At 39.8% G+C, this 18,688-nt stretch overlaps 2 gene segments (V, D, J or C); both read right to left on the minus strand.

Moving 5' to 3' along the window:
- Positions 1–2,000: 2,000 nt before the first annotated feature.
- LOC114685232 lies at positions 2,001–8,182 on the minus strand. The segment is given in 3 exon segments: positions 2,001–2,201; positions 7,881–8,032; positions 8,137–8,182. Coding segments are annotated over 3 exon segments (399 nt in total).
- Positions 8,183–15,730: 7,548 nt separating this feature from the next.
- LOC114685217 lies at positions 15,731–16,392 on the minus strand. The segment is given in 2 exon segments: positions 15,731–16,167; positions 16,273–16,392. Coding segments are annotated over 2 exon segments (483 nt in total).
- Between the last annotated feature and the right edge of the window lie 2,296 nt (positions 16,393–18,688).

Consider the following 18,688-nt stretch of genomic DNA (forward strand, 5'->3'; position numbering starts at 1 on the left):
CAGGACCCCCAAGCTCAGTAAATGGTCTGCTCATTTTGGGGTGGGACTTTGTACATCAATTAAGGTAATCAATACAGTCACTCTCAGGCCAACCTGATATAGAGTAGTCCTCATTATGATTCAGGTTGATAATTAGGGATAATATATACATTAACAGACTATTGTCTCCTGGGAAGAATATTGAAAGTCAGGAAGGCTATCAATACAGGGCCAGAGAATACAGTGAATGTCTGAAACTAGTCCAACTTTTAGAAATGTTTTGTTTTCACTCTGGATTTCGTTTACATTACAGTTCAACAGTAATCTTGCCCATATCATATGAATTACATTTTGAATTGATATGTAATCTAACTACTTCTAAAAACATTAATCAAATGATGTTAGATACACATGTTTACATTCGCATCAAGAGGGAATGTTCTGGTGAGCTTTAAATGGGAATACTACAATCTGAACCTTGCCTGAAGAATGACTAATAATATTACCTATAAATTGATAAAGAATTCAAAGTATTTTGTTTCTGTCCTGGAATACTTCATTTCATTATGTCAGCAAGCTCTCAAACTAATTCTCATTGTCATCTCAGACCCATGGAAGCTGTCCCTTCAGGATTTTTGACCAACACCCTATGTGGGTTGTCTCACTGTGTCTTTTGCCGTAATAGGTGGCTGAGTCCTCAGATGTCAGACTACTGAGCTCCATGTAGGTTATGTCCCAGATCATGAAGACATGTTCTTGGCACTTCTGTGTACAACCTGTCCTGCCACTTCTAGGGTTCTTCTATCCTGTCCACTCCAGGCCCTGTCCAGGCCACTGAATCACCCAGTTAATCTCATAGCCGGTAAAAGTATAGCCAGAGGCCTTGCAGGACAGCATTACTAAGCCCCCAGGTCTCCTCATCTCAGTCATATAGTGGAGCCAGACTTGGAAGTAGACACATGTGGACAGAAGGCAAACTGAAGACAATGTCACCTGAATATTTAGCCCATTCTCAAAACCTGGGTGGGGAGCCCCTTACCTGTAGCCATTGCCATCAGGAAGGAGATGTTCCAGTTCCAGCCCATGGTAGGGACCTGTCAAATCAGGGACTATGGAGATGAGCGTTGTCATCTGATGTTGTATGATATGGATAACTCTGTATTTTAACAGCACATATTTGGGTCATTTGCATATTCATGAGACAGAGAGTTGTTCTTATCAAGATGTGATGCAGTGTAAGACAAAGATAAAGACACCTGGGTCAGACAGGAAGACAAAGAGGAATAAGTCTTCATCCTATCCTTAATTCTTAATCCTAAATGGATTCCATAATCCTTCCCTGATTTCAGATATTTCTTCACACAGAGACATGTCCTCACATCCAGGTGGCTCAACACAAGTCACATTGAATAGTCCATGATCCTCCTCAGAGTAAAGAATTGTCTGTGGTTTTGAGAAAGTTCATTGAGCCCACTCTTGTCCCATGGGGCAACCATAGAGAACAATGGAGACGGTTGTTGAACTCAGATCAGTAACCAACAGGGAACATAGGACATCTCTGATATTAGCTAGGCATTCCCTTGACAATTTTCCAGTATGAGTCTCAGGGTTGTGAATTTCAGCCTATTGAAGAAAAGGACCCTTCTTGTCAGCCTACAAACCCAGTAAGTAACCCATGCAAACAACAGGAGACAACAGAATGCTTTTTTGGTTTTCCTTTTCTTGTTTTTTGGTTTTTCAAGACAGGGTTTCTCTGTGTAGTTTTGGTGCCTGTCCTGCATCTTACTCTGTAGACCAGGCTGGCCTTGAACTAACAGAGATCCACTTATAGTTCAGATATTCTGTACAGTTGCCACCTTCCAATGCAGAGGCTCTGTGGTAGATACCACATTACAAAGTCCAGAGAAGTTTCCTGATGATTATTAATATATGGAGAAGCAATGCATCCTGCCATTTTTCTCTGTCCCTGAGCGCCCCCCTGCTGCTGCTGATCACATTTGCATGGATGTTTATGCCTGGGCTCACAATGAAGTCCCTTCACTGTGCCTGTCTCTTGCACAGTAGTAAGTGGCTGTGTCCTCACCTTTCAGGCTGTTCATTTGAAGGAAGAGGATGTTTTTGGAATCCTCTCTGGAGATGGTGTACCCGCTCTTCACAGATGCGCTATAATCTGTTGTGCAACCATTATTTTTGTTTCTACTCATTGCAATCCATTCCAGTGCCTTCCCTGGAGGCTGGTGGACTCAGTTCATGTGGAAATTGCTAGAGATGAATCCAGAGGCTGCATAGGAGATTCTCACGGAACCCCCAGGCTGTACCAAACCTCCTCCAGACTCTACTAACTGCACCTCACACTAGACACCTGCAATAATAGAGAGATCCTGGTCAGAAAACTGTCACACACACACACACACACACACACACACACACACATCCACCATTGCAATTATTATGCCCCTCCTCTACACACTCAGCATCTCTGTTTCCCATTAATGACCTTTGAAAAGAGTTATAAGGAAAATGCAGTTCAGCCACAACTTCATGGTGAGAGGTCTGTGTTCAGTCCTCATTGATGAATGGTAAGATCAGAGAAGTCAGGACTAGGCTCCTCTGCTAGAGCTACAAGGTCAGGTCAGGCCTGGTTTTCACGAGAAGAGGGAGGATAAAGTTGCATTTCTTCCAGTTATAACATCTGCACTAGGGTTGACGCACTAGAGGAGACAGTTGTTAGTATAGAATGTAGAGATTAGATGGATGAGTTTGGTAGCAGAAGCAGGGTTTATAACTTAATATGTTTATTATGTGTGTGATAATACTTCAATGTTTTATTGTGATTTGTCAATGTCTACAAATCTGTCTGCTTCATAAATATCATAAAATATTATTTAAAAAATTTAAGGAGAACTAATATAAAGCTGAATTAGTATTCAATAAAATATTAATATCTAAAACTCTTTTGAGGAATTAGTTGAGTAGTGTAGCATGCACAAGTGCCTAGATTTGGTCCTCTTTTCTGATGAATATATATTGAAAAATAAGATTTTTCTCCAGACTTAGACTTTGTTAAATGACAAAGTTTATTCATATCCCAAGTTTACACATTTGTTGGAACAAGTCAACATTTTGTTGGGGTGTGTTTATCATCCTTAAGCAACAACTCACCTTTAATTTTACTATCCATAAAAAAAACAGAGGTTCCATGTCTGTGATTATCAAGAAGTCTACTTCCAGAATTCTAGGCTGTGCTGAGGTGTCATTTCAACGGTCTGCATGCTTTGGTGATACAGGACTTCCATATTGTTTGGGCAATAAGTCACAGGATGAGGAATCTTGAAATAATGACATTCTTAAAGAGAAGAAAATGTTGAATCATTACAATTTTTCTCTTGATGAATTTGTTCTCTATGAAAGAACACATCTTCATGGTTGTTTTAGGACACTGTGAATAGCGGCACTACTGCTTACATAGTTTTCTCAGAAAAGTAACTAAGTTTTACAGAAATCTCTAGATATCTGTATCTGTCTTGATTTAAAATATCCGGGGAAAACAGTACAAACCCTTAGTGTCTCCTGAAGGTTTCCTTTAATTAAAAAGATAACACATTGAGCGAGAGGAAGGATGTCATTAGGAAGTGGAATAATACCCTTACTGGCCTGTCTCTGAACCTGCTCCTCTGATTCCTGCTATGAGTTATAGCTGGTGACTTGCACAGCCCCTCAGAGGGGTTGCCTAGGAATTGCATAATTGAATATATTGGAATTTTATTTCTACATTTTAAGTACTTATGCACTGACTTCTGACATTGCTGTACCAGTTCACGTTTTTACCACCAACACATAAGGGTTCCTTTTCTTTGTATCTTCACCAGATTGACATTTATTTTCTTGATGATAAACATCCTGACTGGAGTGAAATGGATTAAAAACACTTCATTTTCTACTTTCTGATGCCTAAATGCGCATTGACCACTCATATTTATTTGTCTAAGGACTGTCGATCTGTGGTCAATTTTTCTATCTGTTGATTTTATTATTTGCAATTTGTGGGTTAATATTTTTGTTTATTATGGATTTGAGCTACTAATATTCATCAAATATATACTGGGGAAAGTTTTTCTCCTGGTTTTACTAAGCATTTAAAAATATTCAATACCATTAGTCTATAAGAAAAGGCAAATTCTAGTTTGAGATTTCATCAAAACACAGTAAGAATGGATAATATTTAGAAAATAAATGACCTAAAGTTCTACCAATGTGTGTAGAGGGGAATATTTAATCACAATTGGTGGGAGGGTTAATTAGTGCAAGTATAATAAAAATCAGTGTGATGACTTGCAAAAGAACTGAAATTGAAAATAGGAAATGTAATAATTATTTAAAATTTTTATGAAATAGAATCTGCCAATGAATTAATGAATAGATAATAGAAATATGGTAAATATAACACACTGTAAATGCATTTGCTATTTACATGTCCTATTCGATTAAATAACCCAAGTAAGAATCCAGTTAATTATATATATATATGCATGCATACATATACACATATATATGCATGCAGTGATGTGTGTGGGACCCTCCATTAGGACATGGACAATTTATCAGATTCCATACCTACAGAATAGAGTGACTTGCCCTCCACAGAAATGAGCTATCAATAATAGGTCCTCAGACATGGGTAGGGTCTCAGAAACCTTTCTCCCTTCCATATTGGAATTCTGGCCAACATGCTTTTGTGTAGATTGTGTATAAAAAGCCACTGTTCCTCTGAAACCAAGTGCTTATTGGTTGTGTCACATCCAGCATGTCATCATTTCCCAACACTCTTTCCCATCCTGTGGCTCTTAAATTCCTTCCATTCTCTCTTCTGTGATATTACCTAAGCCTTTGGTTGGAAAGATAATAAAGATGACCTATGTACTTACATTATACTGTTAATATGTCTTCCCTGTGAGAAATGACTCCTGACATGTAGCATGAAGCTTAAAATTTCTTATTAATAAAATCAAACCCGAGGCCAGTTATTGGGGTCAATGCTGGTAGATCAGAGAGACAGAACAAGACACAGCTACCTCACCTCGCCAGATCTTCAGCTGGTCTTGTCTCCTCAGACTGGAGGCCTCTGAGTCCTCATCCAGAATGGGTCTCAGCTTAACTGCTGCTAGAAGACTGAAAGCTTAACCAGCCAAATACTTAACCAGCCAAATGCTTCTAGTTTCTGGTCCTCACGCCTTATATACCTTTCTGCTTTCTACCACCACTCTCTGGGATTAAAGGCTTGCTTTCTGGGATTAAAGGTATGATGAGTCACCATGCCTGTCTGTATCCTTGAACACATGGATTTCTGCCTCTGGAATGCTAGGATTAAAGGCATGGACTACCACTGCCTAGACTTTATGTTTAATATTGTGGCTGCTCTGTGTCTGATTCCAGATAAGTTTATTAGCATGCACAATATTTGGGGGAATACAATACAACACTGACATTTCAAGAATAATGAAGGAAAACTCTTTAATAACAGCACATAGATATTTCTGGCTAATTCACAAAGCAGATCCAACATCGTAGACAGCAACATTTACCACCTTATAAAGACCTTAGCACTATACAGTACACACATTCAGCCATCCTTGAGTCTCTCTCAGGTCCCAGGTTACAATTTGAACAATTTAAACAGACAGTAGCCTGCAGTCTGGCAACATGGGAAGATTAAAGACTTACAGAAGGAAGATATTGCCAGAATCATTTTCAAGTACACTGCATTGTTCTGTTAAAATATTCAGCTTGCCTACCTGGATCAATTATTTTTTTACTAAAGAAGACCTAACTACCAACCAAAATTAATGATGGTGTCTTCTTGAGCTGCCCTACAAAGGCAAGTTCATTGGTATGGGTATAGGCCCATGGCTGTTAATAAATCAAGACTGTCGTCTTTCATTATGGAAATGGAGCTTCATTGGAGTTCAGTCCTAACAAACAAACATTTACAGAAGTTGGTTCCCAGCATCTCTAAACTTCAAATATGCTACAAAATATTGTTTGTTTGTTTTTTGAGGTTTATTTTTTTCTTTATTAAGAAATTTTCTACTCACTCCACATACTATCAACAGATACCCTCTCCTCCCTCTTTCCACCCCCAGCCCTCTTTCCCAAGCCACCCCACACCCCCAAATTCCCCTAATTGAATTCTCCCATGGGGAGTCAGCAGAGCACAGCACACTGAGCCTAGGCAGGTCCAAGCCACTTCCCACTGCACCAAGGCTGTACAAGGTGTCACACCACAGGCCCCGGATTACAGAAGCCTGCCCATAGACCAGGGACCAATCCCGATCCCCCTTCCTAGGGGCCTGTGGGGCATTTACCCACAAACCCCACAGCGCCCCAGAGTTTTCTTGAGTGAGAGCAGCAGGAAATATTAGATAGAAGGATTTGTAGTGGAGAATCTTGAGAAGATAAACAGATAGAAAATAAAGGATAGCCTCGAGAGGGCCTGGAACCTATTCCAATGAGCCCTGACTGTCTCTGCCCCAGGGTTTTTATAGAGATGCCAAGGGGTGGAGCAAAAGACCTCCTCCTCCAGCACAGCCAAGTGCAGACCATCTCAGACACCTGCACTCAGGCCCGTGGTCCTAATCATCCTCTATGTGGACCTGCTGGGTAAAGCCATGAGGAACCTGAGAATGGGCTCCCACAGGGGCCCCCCAAACAGTTCCAGCCAAGCAACCACCTTCCATATCTGGAGGGTTTAGCCCATTCCCATGGGGGCTCCACAGCCACCAGTCCACAGTTCATGGGCTTCCACTAGTGTTGCCAGTCATCTCTGCATGTCCTCCCATCATGATCTCGATGTCCCTCGCCTGTAGTAAAGAGAATTCTCAAGAATCTCAAAAGGCTGAAAGGCATTTAAGGAATTACTCAACATCCTTAGTCATCAGGGATATACAAATCAAAACAACTCTGAGATACCATCTTACACCTGTCAGAATGGCTAAAAACAAAAACACTGAAGACAGCTTATGTTGGAGATGATTTAGAGCAAGGGTAACACTCCTCCACTGTTGGTGGGAATGCAAACTTGTACAGCCACTCTGGAAATCAATATGGTGGTTTCTCAGAAAATTGGGAATAAGTCTTCCTCAAGACCCAGTTATACCACTCTTGGGCATATACCCAAGGAATGCTCAATCTTACCAGAGGACACATGCTTAGCTATGTTCATATCAGCATTATTCGTAATAGCAAGAACCTGGCATCAACCTACATTCTCCTCAACTGAATAATGGATAAAGAAAATATGGCACACATACACAATGGAGTACTACTCAGCAATAAAAAAACAATGATGTCATGAAATTTGCAGGTAAATGGATGGAACTAGAAAATGTCACTCTCTTATCTATTTATGTTTTTCTCCCATCTGCATAGATCAGGAAGCAGACAGACTAATTATTTGAGGATAAGCTGCATTCTCATTTTAATTATTCTAATCAGTACTGACCTGCAGACCATAAAGGTGCCATCTGTGTAAACTGTGAGTCTTCCCTCCTCGGTTATACCTCTCTGGAAGCACCCTACATCCTCTAAGACTGTTACATGATTTCAAATAAAGTCAAGATAACAAGGAATAGCAACCATCACAAGTTCACCCCTGTGATAACATTGAAAATTTTCCGGTTTAAACAATAGCAATGAGCAACTGATTTTGTACAAAGCCACTGAAAAACATTAAAATGAATAAAATTTATTTCATCATAGGCATAATTGTGAATGTGATATCTACAGGAAAAAAATCACGTAAAATGATCTAGTATTAATGAACACAAACTCAAAGCTTGTTGATGACTGAGACATAACAAACAAATTAATATTGAGAAGTGGAAGTCTGGGTTAATATCTCCAACCAACTCCAGCCCCTTCCCTGGAGCCTGTCGGAACCAGCTTATACATGAGTCACTGAATGTGAATCCAGAGACTGCACAGGAGAGTCTCAGGGATCCCCCAGGCTGTATCAGGCCACCCCCAGACTCCACCAGCTGCGTTTCACACGGGATACCTGCAAAAACAGAGAATTCTATTAGTATACTGCCTTAAAGACTCACTATGATTCCTGGTCATGTCCACTAACACACTCAGTACTTCTGTTACTCCACAAATTACCTTTTAAAGGAGAAACAAGGAAAAGCCACATGAGCCACAAATCCATGGTGTGGTCCGTGTTCAGTGCTGATCACTGAGTGGGGAGAGCTGGTTATCCAGGGCTGATCACTTTTGCTGGAGCTTCAGGGTCAGTGCTGGCCTGGTTTTCAATAAAAGAGAGGGGCCTTATTTGCATGTCTTCTTGCTATATATCATGTTTTGTAGCTAGCGCTGAGAGATGGCCTGTTCTATTTTCTAAATGTGCTGGGGGATTCTGGTAATAAATATTATGGTAGGAAAATTTTATATATGATACTACGTTACTTTTTCTTGGCACACACTTAGTATCATCTATTTCTTTTGATACTCACAAACAAAAGATGCATTTTATGATTAATTTCAGCCCAACTCTTCATGTCCATTTATAAATGGTAGTAGACACTGCTTTGTTACATGCTCTGGAGATCTTCTGTTTTACTGTGTGGACTTCAACACTGATGTACTAAGCACTGCCTTAGGCAGCTCCTGTGCTGTGTCACTGCCTCATGTATTGAGGAACTCCCTTTCATATTATTTATTAATTAATTTATTTTACATTTATTTCATATACATTTATACAAATGTAAATATATATTTCCTTTACAAACCAACCACAGTCTCCATTCCATCCTCTCTTCCATTTCCTTCCCCAACCTCCCTTCTACCATCATCCACTTCTCCATACAGAAAGGTGCCAGTTACCCATGGAAGTCAACAATGCCTGGCATATCAAGTTGAGGCAAGGCTAATCTCCTCTCCCCACATCAAGGCTGGGCAAGTAATGCCAGCATGGGGGATGGGAGAACTCCCTTTCTTATTGAGATCATGTGATCTCATTATTCATCTGGGAAACTTGAGAGGCCTTGTCCAGATTTGTGTGTCTAGGAGTGTGAACTTCTTGTGTTATTACCTATGTAAGTTCTTGCCTCACTGCACATCTACCTGTTCATCCACTAGAAATGGAGTGACTGATAAGCTGAACTTCAGTGTAGAGCTCAGCCTTTGATTTCCACATGTCCACCACATGTGAGGGAACAAAATGGACCTGAGTAAATTATACCAAGTGAGATAACTCAGGCACAGGAAGACAAATGCTGCCTGACTGGAGTTACATGGAGTATGAAAAGGTGGACATCCCCCAACTGAGACCTTGTTCTGTTTCACAGAAGCTGAGGTGGGAAGGGGAGGTGATATCTAAGAGCAATGTTCCCAGTTTTGCAGTGCAGATGATAAAGTTTGGATTAGTATTTCAAACATGTTTAATTGTACATACTACATTTTTGAACCAGAAATAATGAAGAGAATGCATGTTAATTGGCTGTGCTTCTGTTTCCACATTGTGTTCATAAATTAAACAGAAGATAACTAATTGATACATGAAAAATTATTTGCTAATTAATGACTTTTAAAAAACAAATGTTTAACAAAAGTGATAGTGTGGAAATTCATTGTTAATATTTACTGTATCTGCTCATGATTATACTTGAACAGAATACATGAATATGATTACTGAATTGGTAGTACATGTGTCTGGAACACATGAGCATGTTGGTTTTCTTGATGTTTTAGTTCAAATTTTTAAAGCATTTCTCTCTTAAACTTTACAGATTTTCACTACTTCTCAATTTTTCCACTTTCTTGTCTATCTCTCATTTAGCAGAAAAAAATAATAGAAAAAAAAACACCAATGAATTCCATGATGTGTTGTCAAACTCCTGATTGTGCGCCATTGCTTATAGTGCGCTTGACAAACCTGGTGTCACTCCACTATAGAAAACTGACTTTCTCCCAGTGCTGTCAATAGTGTATGGCTTCATTGCTTACAGTGAAACTTGTGCCCACTTCACATTCTCCATGTTTGGATTTGGTCTGGCTGTCACATCTATAGGTCTTGTTATTGCTGCTGTGAAGAAAATCTTTCAAAAGTTCATGAACTGAAGAAGAGGAGTGGTATTGTCAAACTAATTCCTCAATTGACTTTTTATTTTTTCATTTTTAATTAAGAAAATTTTTCATTCATTTTTCACACCAGCAAAGATACCCCTTCCTCCCTCCTTCATCCTACCTCCCTGCCAGCGTCCACCTTCCAACCCAGACCCCACTCCCCTCCATACAAAGGCAAGGCCTCCCATGGGAAGGTACATCCAGTGAAGGCAAGAGCAAGCCCTTTTGCCTGCCTCAAGTCTGCACAACGTGTCCCATCAAAGGCAGTGAACTCCAAAAAGTCTCCTCATGATCTAGGGATAGATTCTGATGCTACTGTCATGTGTCCCCCTAATTTATCAAGCGACACAACTGTCTCACCATGCAGAAGGCCTAGTCCAGTCCCATGCTTGCACGACAGCTCTTGATCCAACTTTCATGAATTTCTACTAGTTTGGTTTCGTTGTCTCTACAGGTTTCCTCATCATGATCCTGATGCAATTGCTTGTAGAATCCCTCTTCTCCCTTTGACTGGACGCTTGAAGCTCTACCTGATGTTTCATTGTAGATCACTGCATCTGCTTCCATCAGTCATCACAGAGAAACACAATTAGGGTATTCATGACCTGATCATTGGGGAAAGCCAGTTCAGTTCAGGCACTCTCTCCATTATTTCTAGTATTCCAACCTGGGGTCATCCTTGGGGTCTCCTTGAAACCACCCTAGCACTGGATTTCTCTCTATTAGTATGATATCTCCCTCTATCATGGTATCTCTTTTATTGTTTTCCCACGCTATCCCTGTTCCAGCTTGGCAATCCCATTTCCCTATGTTCTCATCCCCCACCCCCTACACTCTACTCTCCACCCCTCCTTTTCTGTTTACTCATGGAGATCTCATCTATATCCCTTTCCCAAGGCAATCAATGTATCCCTCTTTGGGTCATCATTGGTAGCTCGCTCCTCTGGATTTGTGGGTTGTTGTCTGGTTATCTTTGCTTTACATCTAGTATCCACATATGAGTGGGCACATACCCTGTTTGTCCTTCTGGGTCTGTGTTACCTCACTCAGGATGATATTTTCTAGTTCCTTTCATTTGCCTGCAAATTTCATGATGTCATATATTTTCTCTTCTCAGTAGTACTCCATTGTGTATGCATACCATATTTTCTTAATCAATTCTTCAGTTGAAGGGCATCTAGTTTTTTTTCCAGGTTCTGGCTATTATGAATAATGCTGCTATGAACATAGCTGAGCATGTGTCCCTGTTATATGATTGAGCATTTCTTGGGTATATGCCAAAGAGTGGTTGAGCTGGATCTTAAGGAAGATTGATTCCCAATTTTCTGAGAAACCTCCACACTGATTTCCAAAGTGGCCCTATAAGTTTGTACTCCCATCAACAGTGAAGGATGTTCCTCTTGCTCAACATCCTCTTCAACTTAAGCTGTCTGCAGTGTTTTTTATCTTAGCCATTCTGACAAGTGTAAGAAGATATCTCAGAGTTGTTTTGAATTATTTAAGTAAAGGTGTAAAACTTAACTCTATGGACCAGCGAAATTGGGCAAAAAAACACAGACATTTCTTCAGTGTCTCTCTATATTGTTCTATCTTTATTTTTTCCTTTCTTGATTATATACCTCAGCAAAATCTTTCAGAGAGTATAAAAATTACAAGATGATTTCTTTCTCTTTTTCAAGTGAATGATGATAATGAATAGAGGTAAAAAATGTTTCTCATTTTCCTTATATGATTTAACATTTTATGTATAAAAGGTGAAACTCAAATTTTCCTCTTAATCCACATATATTCACATCCAAGTAATTTGTTATAGATTAATAATGTTTAAGTAAGTAAAATATGTTTTTCAGCCTGTTCTTTTACCTGTTGGCTGCAATTTCCAATTATAAAGAAAGGATCAATCGTTTTATTATTTATTACAAAAGGTAGTGTTACAAAAAATCTTAAAAGAGTAACAAATCAAAACTATTATATATGAAAAATATCATTCATTTCCACTTTAAATCCTCTTGGTATATACCCATTCATTAGCAGTTTTTTTATTATTATTAAAACTTATCAGAATGCTGAGAGTAGTGGGTACAAAGAATTAAAAATCTCCTTTGATCCCAACCTATTCTAGCAAGAAAGACCTGTCATGGTAATAATTGACTGCTTTGTTCTTCTTTCTGGTCCGCAACAATTCCCTCACTCAACTATTAAAAGTCTGAGTTTCTAAACTTTAAAGACACGATTTTCTACATAAAAGTCATTAACCAAAACACTGTAACCTAACTTTACAAGCAATCTACGTGTCTAAAAACTTTCTAAGTTTGGTGGTTGAATCATTAATCTGCTCCAGTAGCAATGGTTGGAAAAAGTCTATCCCTATTATTGTAAGTACAAGTCACACTACACAGTGAGGTGTTAGAAACCCCCTTTGAGTTTTCATACAACTCATAGATCAGGAGGAGTGTGGTGGCTATGAGAGCATTAAGCAGCGCTGTGCTCAATAACAGCATGAGGTCCTGTGGATATGTAGGTCTTGGGGCTCTGCCTCTCCAAAGCTCACTTGAGGAAGTTTTGCTGCCAACCAAGCCATGTTCTATGAGTTCCATGCTGTCTGATGGTCTTCCTCCTTGACCAGTGACAGTTCATGTTATTACAGTCTTTGTGAGTTCATGTGTGCATCTGCCATGTTCTGTTCTAAAATAAAGGTTCGTTGAGGTTGTCCACAAGTTGTGGTTCTGACAATCATTATACCACGTCCTCTGCATAGATCCATGAGCACAGAGGGAGGGGTGTGAAAAAGACAGCCCATTTAGGAATGAGCATGCCAAAGGTCATTAAGTTGTGGGTTTTGTGTTATTCTTAAACATAGCAAGAATATTGAAACAGACTTTTTGGAGAACAGGCTAAACTCTACCATCAACTTCAAGTTTTGTAACATGATCCTGTCATTGTAATATCATCTCATCATAAAATATTATCTTTCAACTCCCATAAGTTGACTCTTGTGGAACTTACTCTTTATATACACATTAGACCATCAAATCTAATACAAAACTACTTTTTATCGATAGATCTTGGCAAACATGCATCATCCCTCCTATATACAGCTAAAATTGTGACTCATGTCATTCTGTCCATGAGAAGAACTGCCACCTTCTCTTCCTGCTCATAGCTTACTAAGTGCCCAAATTGCAGTCCCTTTTGATTGTGATTATGTTCTTTTGAATGACAATGCCCCCCCCACACACATAGCCTCATATGTTTGAATACTTGTTTCACACTTGGTGGAACTATTTAGGAAGGATTAGAAAGTGGCCTTGTTGGAGAAAGTTTGTCATTAGGGAAATTTTTTGAGGATTCTAAAGACTCATGCTATTTTAGGGATTTCTGGTTCCTGATTATAAATCAAGCTGTGTGACCTCAGGAGCTATTCATCCACCTGTCTTTATTCAGCCTTCATCCACTCTGAGGCTCTGAAGCTGTAAGCCTAAGTAAATGATTTCTCATTAATTTGCTGTGATCAGAGTGTTTTTTTTCGAGCAATAGAAAAGTAAATGAGACAGATATGCTTATTATTTTGAAGGGCAAAGGGAATTCTCCAAAAAAAATAGTATGGAATTTCTTTGACTCTTAGAGAAATGAGCTTGCTCAGTCAGTGAGGAGATTTCACCTCAAAGACCCAGTGTGATCCATGGTTGATTCGGACAACAGTGGAAAATTGTGTGATTTTGATTTTGTAGGCAGGGAGATTGCCAGAGTCTAGCTCTGGATGAGGGCAGTATCTGAAGATGAGTGGATGCAAGAGTTGCAACAGGAGAAATCAGACAAAGGATACTTCTCAGTTTCACTTTTAGGAGAGATAAACAGAGAGGAAGTGCATCTCAGCATTACTGTCCTACTCTGACAGGAGCCATCCTTGGTGGGACCAGTCTTAGAAGAGGATGTAAGGAGTTTGTGAAGGAAGGAGGTCATCCAGAGCACAGTGGTCCTGAGAATCTTCCTGCCTGCCTAACACCCAGAGTACTTTTTAATTCATACAGATTTTAGTAAGCAGGGATACATTCATGATGTTCCAAAATATAGATCATATCATTTTTGTTTTGGGACCTCTATTTCACTTCATTTTGCTCATCTTTTAGTCATCATTAATAAGCTATGACAGAACAGAGTTATCGTTTCCAATCATTTTCCTCAAGTTTTGACATCATTGATAAAGAGTTACCATTTTTACTCATTAGCCATATATCCCAAGTTTTAAGAATCTAGAGGCAAATGACAGTATGTTTTCAAGCTGATAGCTTTTGTAGCTGCAAGGACACTAGACCAAACCAAAATCTTCTAGCCAACCTGGGCATAATGCCATGCCTCAGTCAGTGTATTATTAAACTCTTAATAGTAACAGTGCCCAACACATATCCTCAGGCTAAAGCTGCTGCAGTTGTTTTTCAAATTCTGGCATAATACAATGTTAATCCTAATATTCACTTGCTCCTTGGCCGTATGACACCACAATAGTTCTGTATGTGCTAAATTTTCTAAAAAATGGAGGTCCTGACATTTCATTTTTTAATCCTTGTGGCAACAACATTCTTTATTCATCAATGTATGTCTCTGGGTAGGGCTGAGTTAACTCCAGCTATTCTAACATTTTGCTGTATATGCCACATAATTGTCTGAGTGTATATAGTAAGAGACTTGCAATCTGATTTGTGGACAAATACTCTACCCCCTGAATCTTGTTACATTTTTAAAGTTTACTTTGTTTTGAATATTGTGTTCATGAGTAAAAATAGGGACAAATAACTCTATGTGTCACAACCTCCAATGCATGAGTAAGACCTTCAAGTAGATAACGGTACCTCCCAAAAAGGAGGAGGGGTAGTATGTTCAGGACTGTCCTGGGGAAGCATAGAGGTAGTACTTCTGGGAGAAGGCATGAATGATTCCTAAGAAATCTTCCATCAATCCAATACCCCATAAACTGTACAAATATTAAAAGTTTCCCATATATGCAAAAGGTGGTGATGAAAACCACAGGAGACACAGAGGTCATCATGAAGCTCTGCTTTGCTGGATCTTTGTCAAGCAGCTGTGATGGCTTTCCCACTGGACAAGGCTGTGACAAATCTCACTTCTCATGATGTTTGATTGAAAGGATCAGTTTCTATGAATTTCCAGGATGAACTGAGATAAAAGCCATGGAGTAATAAACTGAATTAGCTAAAAGCACAGCTGTGTCTCATCTGACCTTAAAGTGCACAGTCCTCAGGAAGAAGAGGGGAGCTTCTAAACCTGCTAGGATTCATGATCTAAGGATCATGATGTCCACCCCATCTTCCTTGTGGTTTTTCCTTAAACTTATGCTCTATTCTAATCAAAGAATCTGTCCAAGGCTCAGCCTGGAATATGAAAAGACTCAGTATGTCCATGGATTTCTTTATCATGTAATTCCAGTGATTAAAGTATGGTACTTTATGTTCTCAAAGCTGTCAGTTGGCAATTTGTTCTAGGGATGTGCCTCAATTTTTTTAAATAATACAAGGAGAACATGTAATGTTTTGAGGATATTGGATACCTTTAGAGCATGTATGTAGAGAGAATTTGAGGGAAACTTTAAGAAAAGGTGCATGGAGAGGAGTGCTTAATATAATCTTGTCTGCATAAACTCCTGAGGTGAACCTGTTTTCTGTGTGCTGTGTGCCCCCTGGTGGCCCTGAGCAGCCTCACAGTGAGGTTTATGTCTGGGTTTACCCTGAAGTCTCTTCACTGTGTCTCTAGCACAGTAATAAGTGGAAGTGTCCTCAGATCTCACACTGTTCATTTGCAGGTACAGAGTGTTCTTGGCATTGTCTCTGGAGATGGTGGATCGTTCCTTCAGGGATGGTGCATAGTTGATTGTACTGCTATCTTTATTAATATCTCCAACCCATTCCAGCCCCTTCCCTGGAGCCTGCCGGATCCAGTGCATCCGGTAGTCACTGAATGTGAATCCAGAAGCTACACAGGAGAGTCTCAGGGATCCCCCAGGCTGCATCAGGCCACCCCCAGACTCCACCAGCTGCACTTCACACTGCACTCCTGCCAAAAACAGAGAATCCTGTCAGTAAACTGTCACAAAGACTCACTGTGATTTCTGCTCATGTCCACCAACACACTCAGTATCACTGTTTCTCCAAAAATTACCTTTTAAAAGAGCAACAAAGAAGAGCCACAACAGCCCCAAATCCATGGTGTGGTCTGTGTTCAATGCTGATCACTGAGTGGGGAGACTTGGGAATCCAGGGCTGATCGCTATTGCCTGAGCTTCAGGGTCAGTGCTGGCCTGATTTTCAAGAGAAGAGAGAGGCCTTATTTGCATGTCTTCTTAGTATATAACAAGTTTTGTAGCTGGTGCTGAGAGATGGCATGTTCTTTTTACTAAATATGCTGGGGGAGTCTGGCAATAAAGATGATGGTAGGAAACTTTTTTATATGATACTAAGTTATAAATATTAGTAGACACTGCTTTTTGACATGCTCTGGAGCTCTTCTGTTTATTGTGTTGACTTCAACACTGATGTACTTAGCACTGCCTTAGTCAGCTCCAGTGCTAAGTGTCAATGCCTCATGATTTTGGGAACTCCCTTTCTTTTTACTTATTAATTTATTATTTTTTCATTTATTTTACAAACCAACCACAGTCACCCCTCCCTCCTCTCTTCCCTTTCTGTCCCCAGCCTCGCGTCTACCATCATCCACTTTTCCATACAGAAAAGTGCTGGCTACCCATGGGAGTCAACAATGCCTGGCATATCAAGTTGAGGCAGGGCTAGTCTCCTCTTCCTGCTTCAAAGCTGGGCAAGTAATCCCAGCATGGGGGATGGGAGAACTCCCTTTCTGTGTTGAGATCATGTGACATGACTGAATTCCAGTGTTCATCTAGGAAACTTGAGAGGCCTTGTCCAGATTTGTGTGTGTTTAGGAGTGTGAAATTCTTGTGTTATTACCTTTGTAAGTTCCTGTCTCCCTGAACATTTACCTATTTGTTCACTAGAAATGGAGAGACTGATACATTGTACTTCCATGTATAGCTCAGCCTTTGATTTCCACATGCTTTCCACATGTGAGAGTACAGGTTGAACCTCAGTAAGTAACACCAAGTGAGATAACTCAGGCACAGGAAGACAAATGCTGCCTGTCTTGAGTACCATGGAGTTTGTAAAGCTGGACATCCCACAATGGAGAGCATTGTTCTGTTTCACAAAGGCTGAGGTGAGAAGGAGGGGTGATATGGAAGAACACAGGTCCCAGTTTTGCAGTACAGATGATAAAGGTGGGATTGTATTTCAAACATGTTTAATTGTACATACTACATTTTTGAATCAGAAATAATGGTGAGACATCATGTTATTTGGTTGCATTTCTGTTTCCTCGCTGTGTTCATAAATTAAACAGAAGGTAACTAATTTGTATATCAAATAATTATTTGCTAATTAATGACTTTTAAAAACCAAATATTTAACAAACGTGATAGTGTAGAAATTCATTGTCGGTATCTACTGTATCTTCTCATTATTATACTTGAACAGAATACATGAATATATTTGCTGAATTGATAGTACATATGTTCTGAGCACATGAGCATGTTGGTTTTCTTGTTTTGTTAATTTAATTTGTTAAAGTATTTCTCTCTTAACACTTTACAGATTGTTCACTACTTCTCCGTCTTTCCATTTTCATGTTCTTTCTCTCACTTAGCAGTAAAAACAGAAATAGGAAAAACCACAAAAACATCCAATGATGAAGTCCATCATTTTTGTTAATTTCCTGATAATGGGGCCTTGCCTGTAGTGTGGTTGACATACCTGGTGTCTCTCCACTATAGAAAACTGACTTTTTCCCAGTGCTATAAATAGTGTATGGATTCATTGCTTACAGTGAGACTTGTGCATGCTTCTCCTCAATATGTGAGGATTTGGTCTGGCTGTCACATCTATAGGTCTTGTTATTGCTGCTGTGAAGACCATCTTTCAAAATTTCAGGAAGTGAAGAAAAGGAGTGGAATTGCCAAACTAATATTCAACTGACTTTTTATTTATTTATTTTTAATTAAGAATTTTTCATTAATTTTACACACTAATCAAAGATTCCCTCTCTTGCCTCCTCCTCCCTGCCAGCCTCCCTATCCCAACCCAGGCCCCACTCCACTCCACAAAACGACAAGGCTTCCCATGGTAAGGCACATCGAGTAGAGGCAAGTTCAAGCCCTTCTTCCTGCCTCAAGATGTCCCATCACAGGTAGTGGACTCCAAAAAGCCTACTCATGGACCAATGAGGGATTCTGATCCTAATGCCAGGAAGCCACCCAAGCAGATCAAGCTACACAATTGTCTCCCTTGTCCAGTCCCATGCTGGCTCTACAACTGTTGATCCAAATTTCATGAGTTCCTACTAGTTTGGTTTGGTTGTCTCTATAGGTTTCCTCATCATGATCCTGATGCATTTGCTCATAGAATTCCTCTTCTCTCTCTTTGCCTGGTCTCCCGAAGCTCTGCCTGGTGCTTGGCTGTGGACCTCTGCATCTGCTCCCATCAGTCAGTGGAGAGGAGCTCTGTGATGT

The sequence above is a fragment of the Peromyscus leucopus genome, unplaced genomic scaffold, assembly GCF_004664715.2.
Source record: "Peromyscus leucopus breed LL Stock unplaced genomic scaffold, UCI_PerLeu_2.1 scaffold_1075, whole genome shotgun sequence".
NCBI classification, from domain to species: Eukaryota; Metazoa; Chordata; class Mammalia; order Rodentia; family Cricetidae; genus Peromyscus; species Peromyscus leucopus.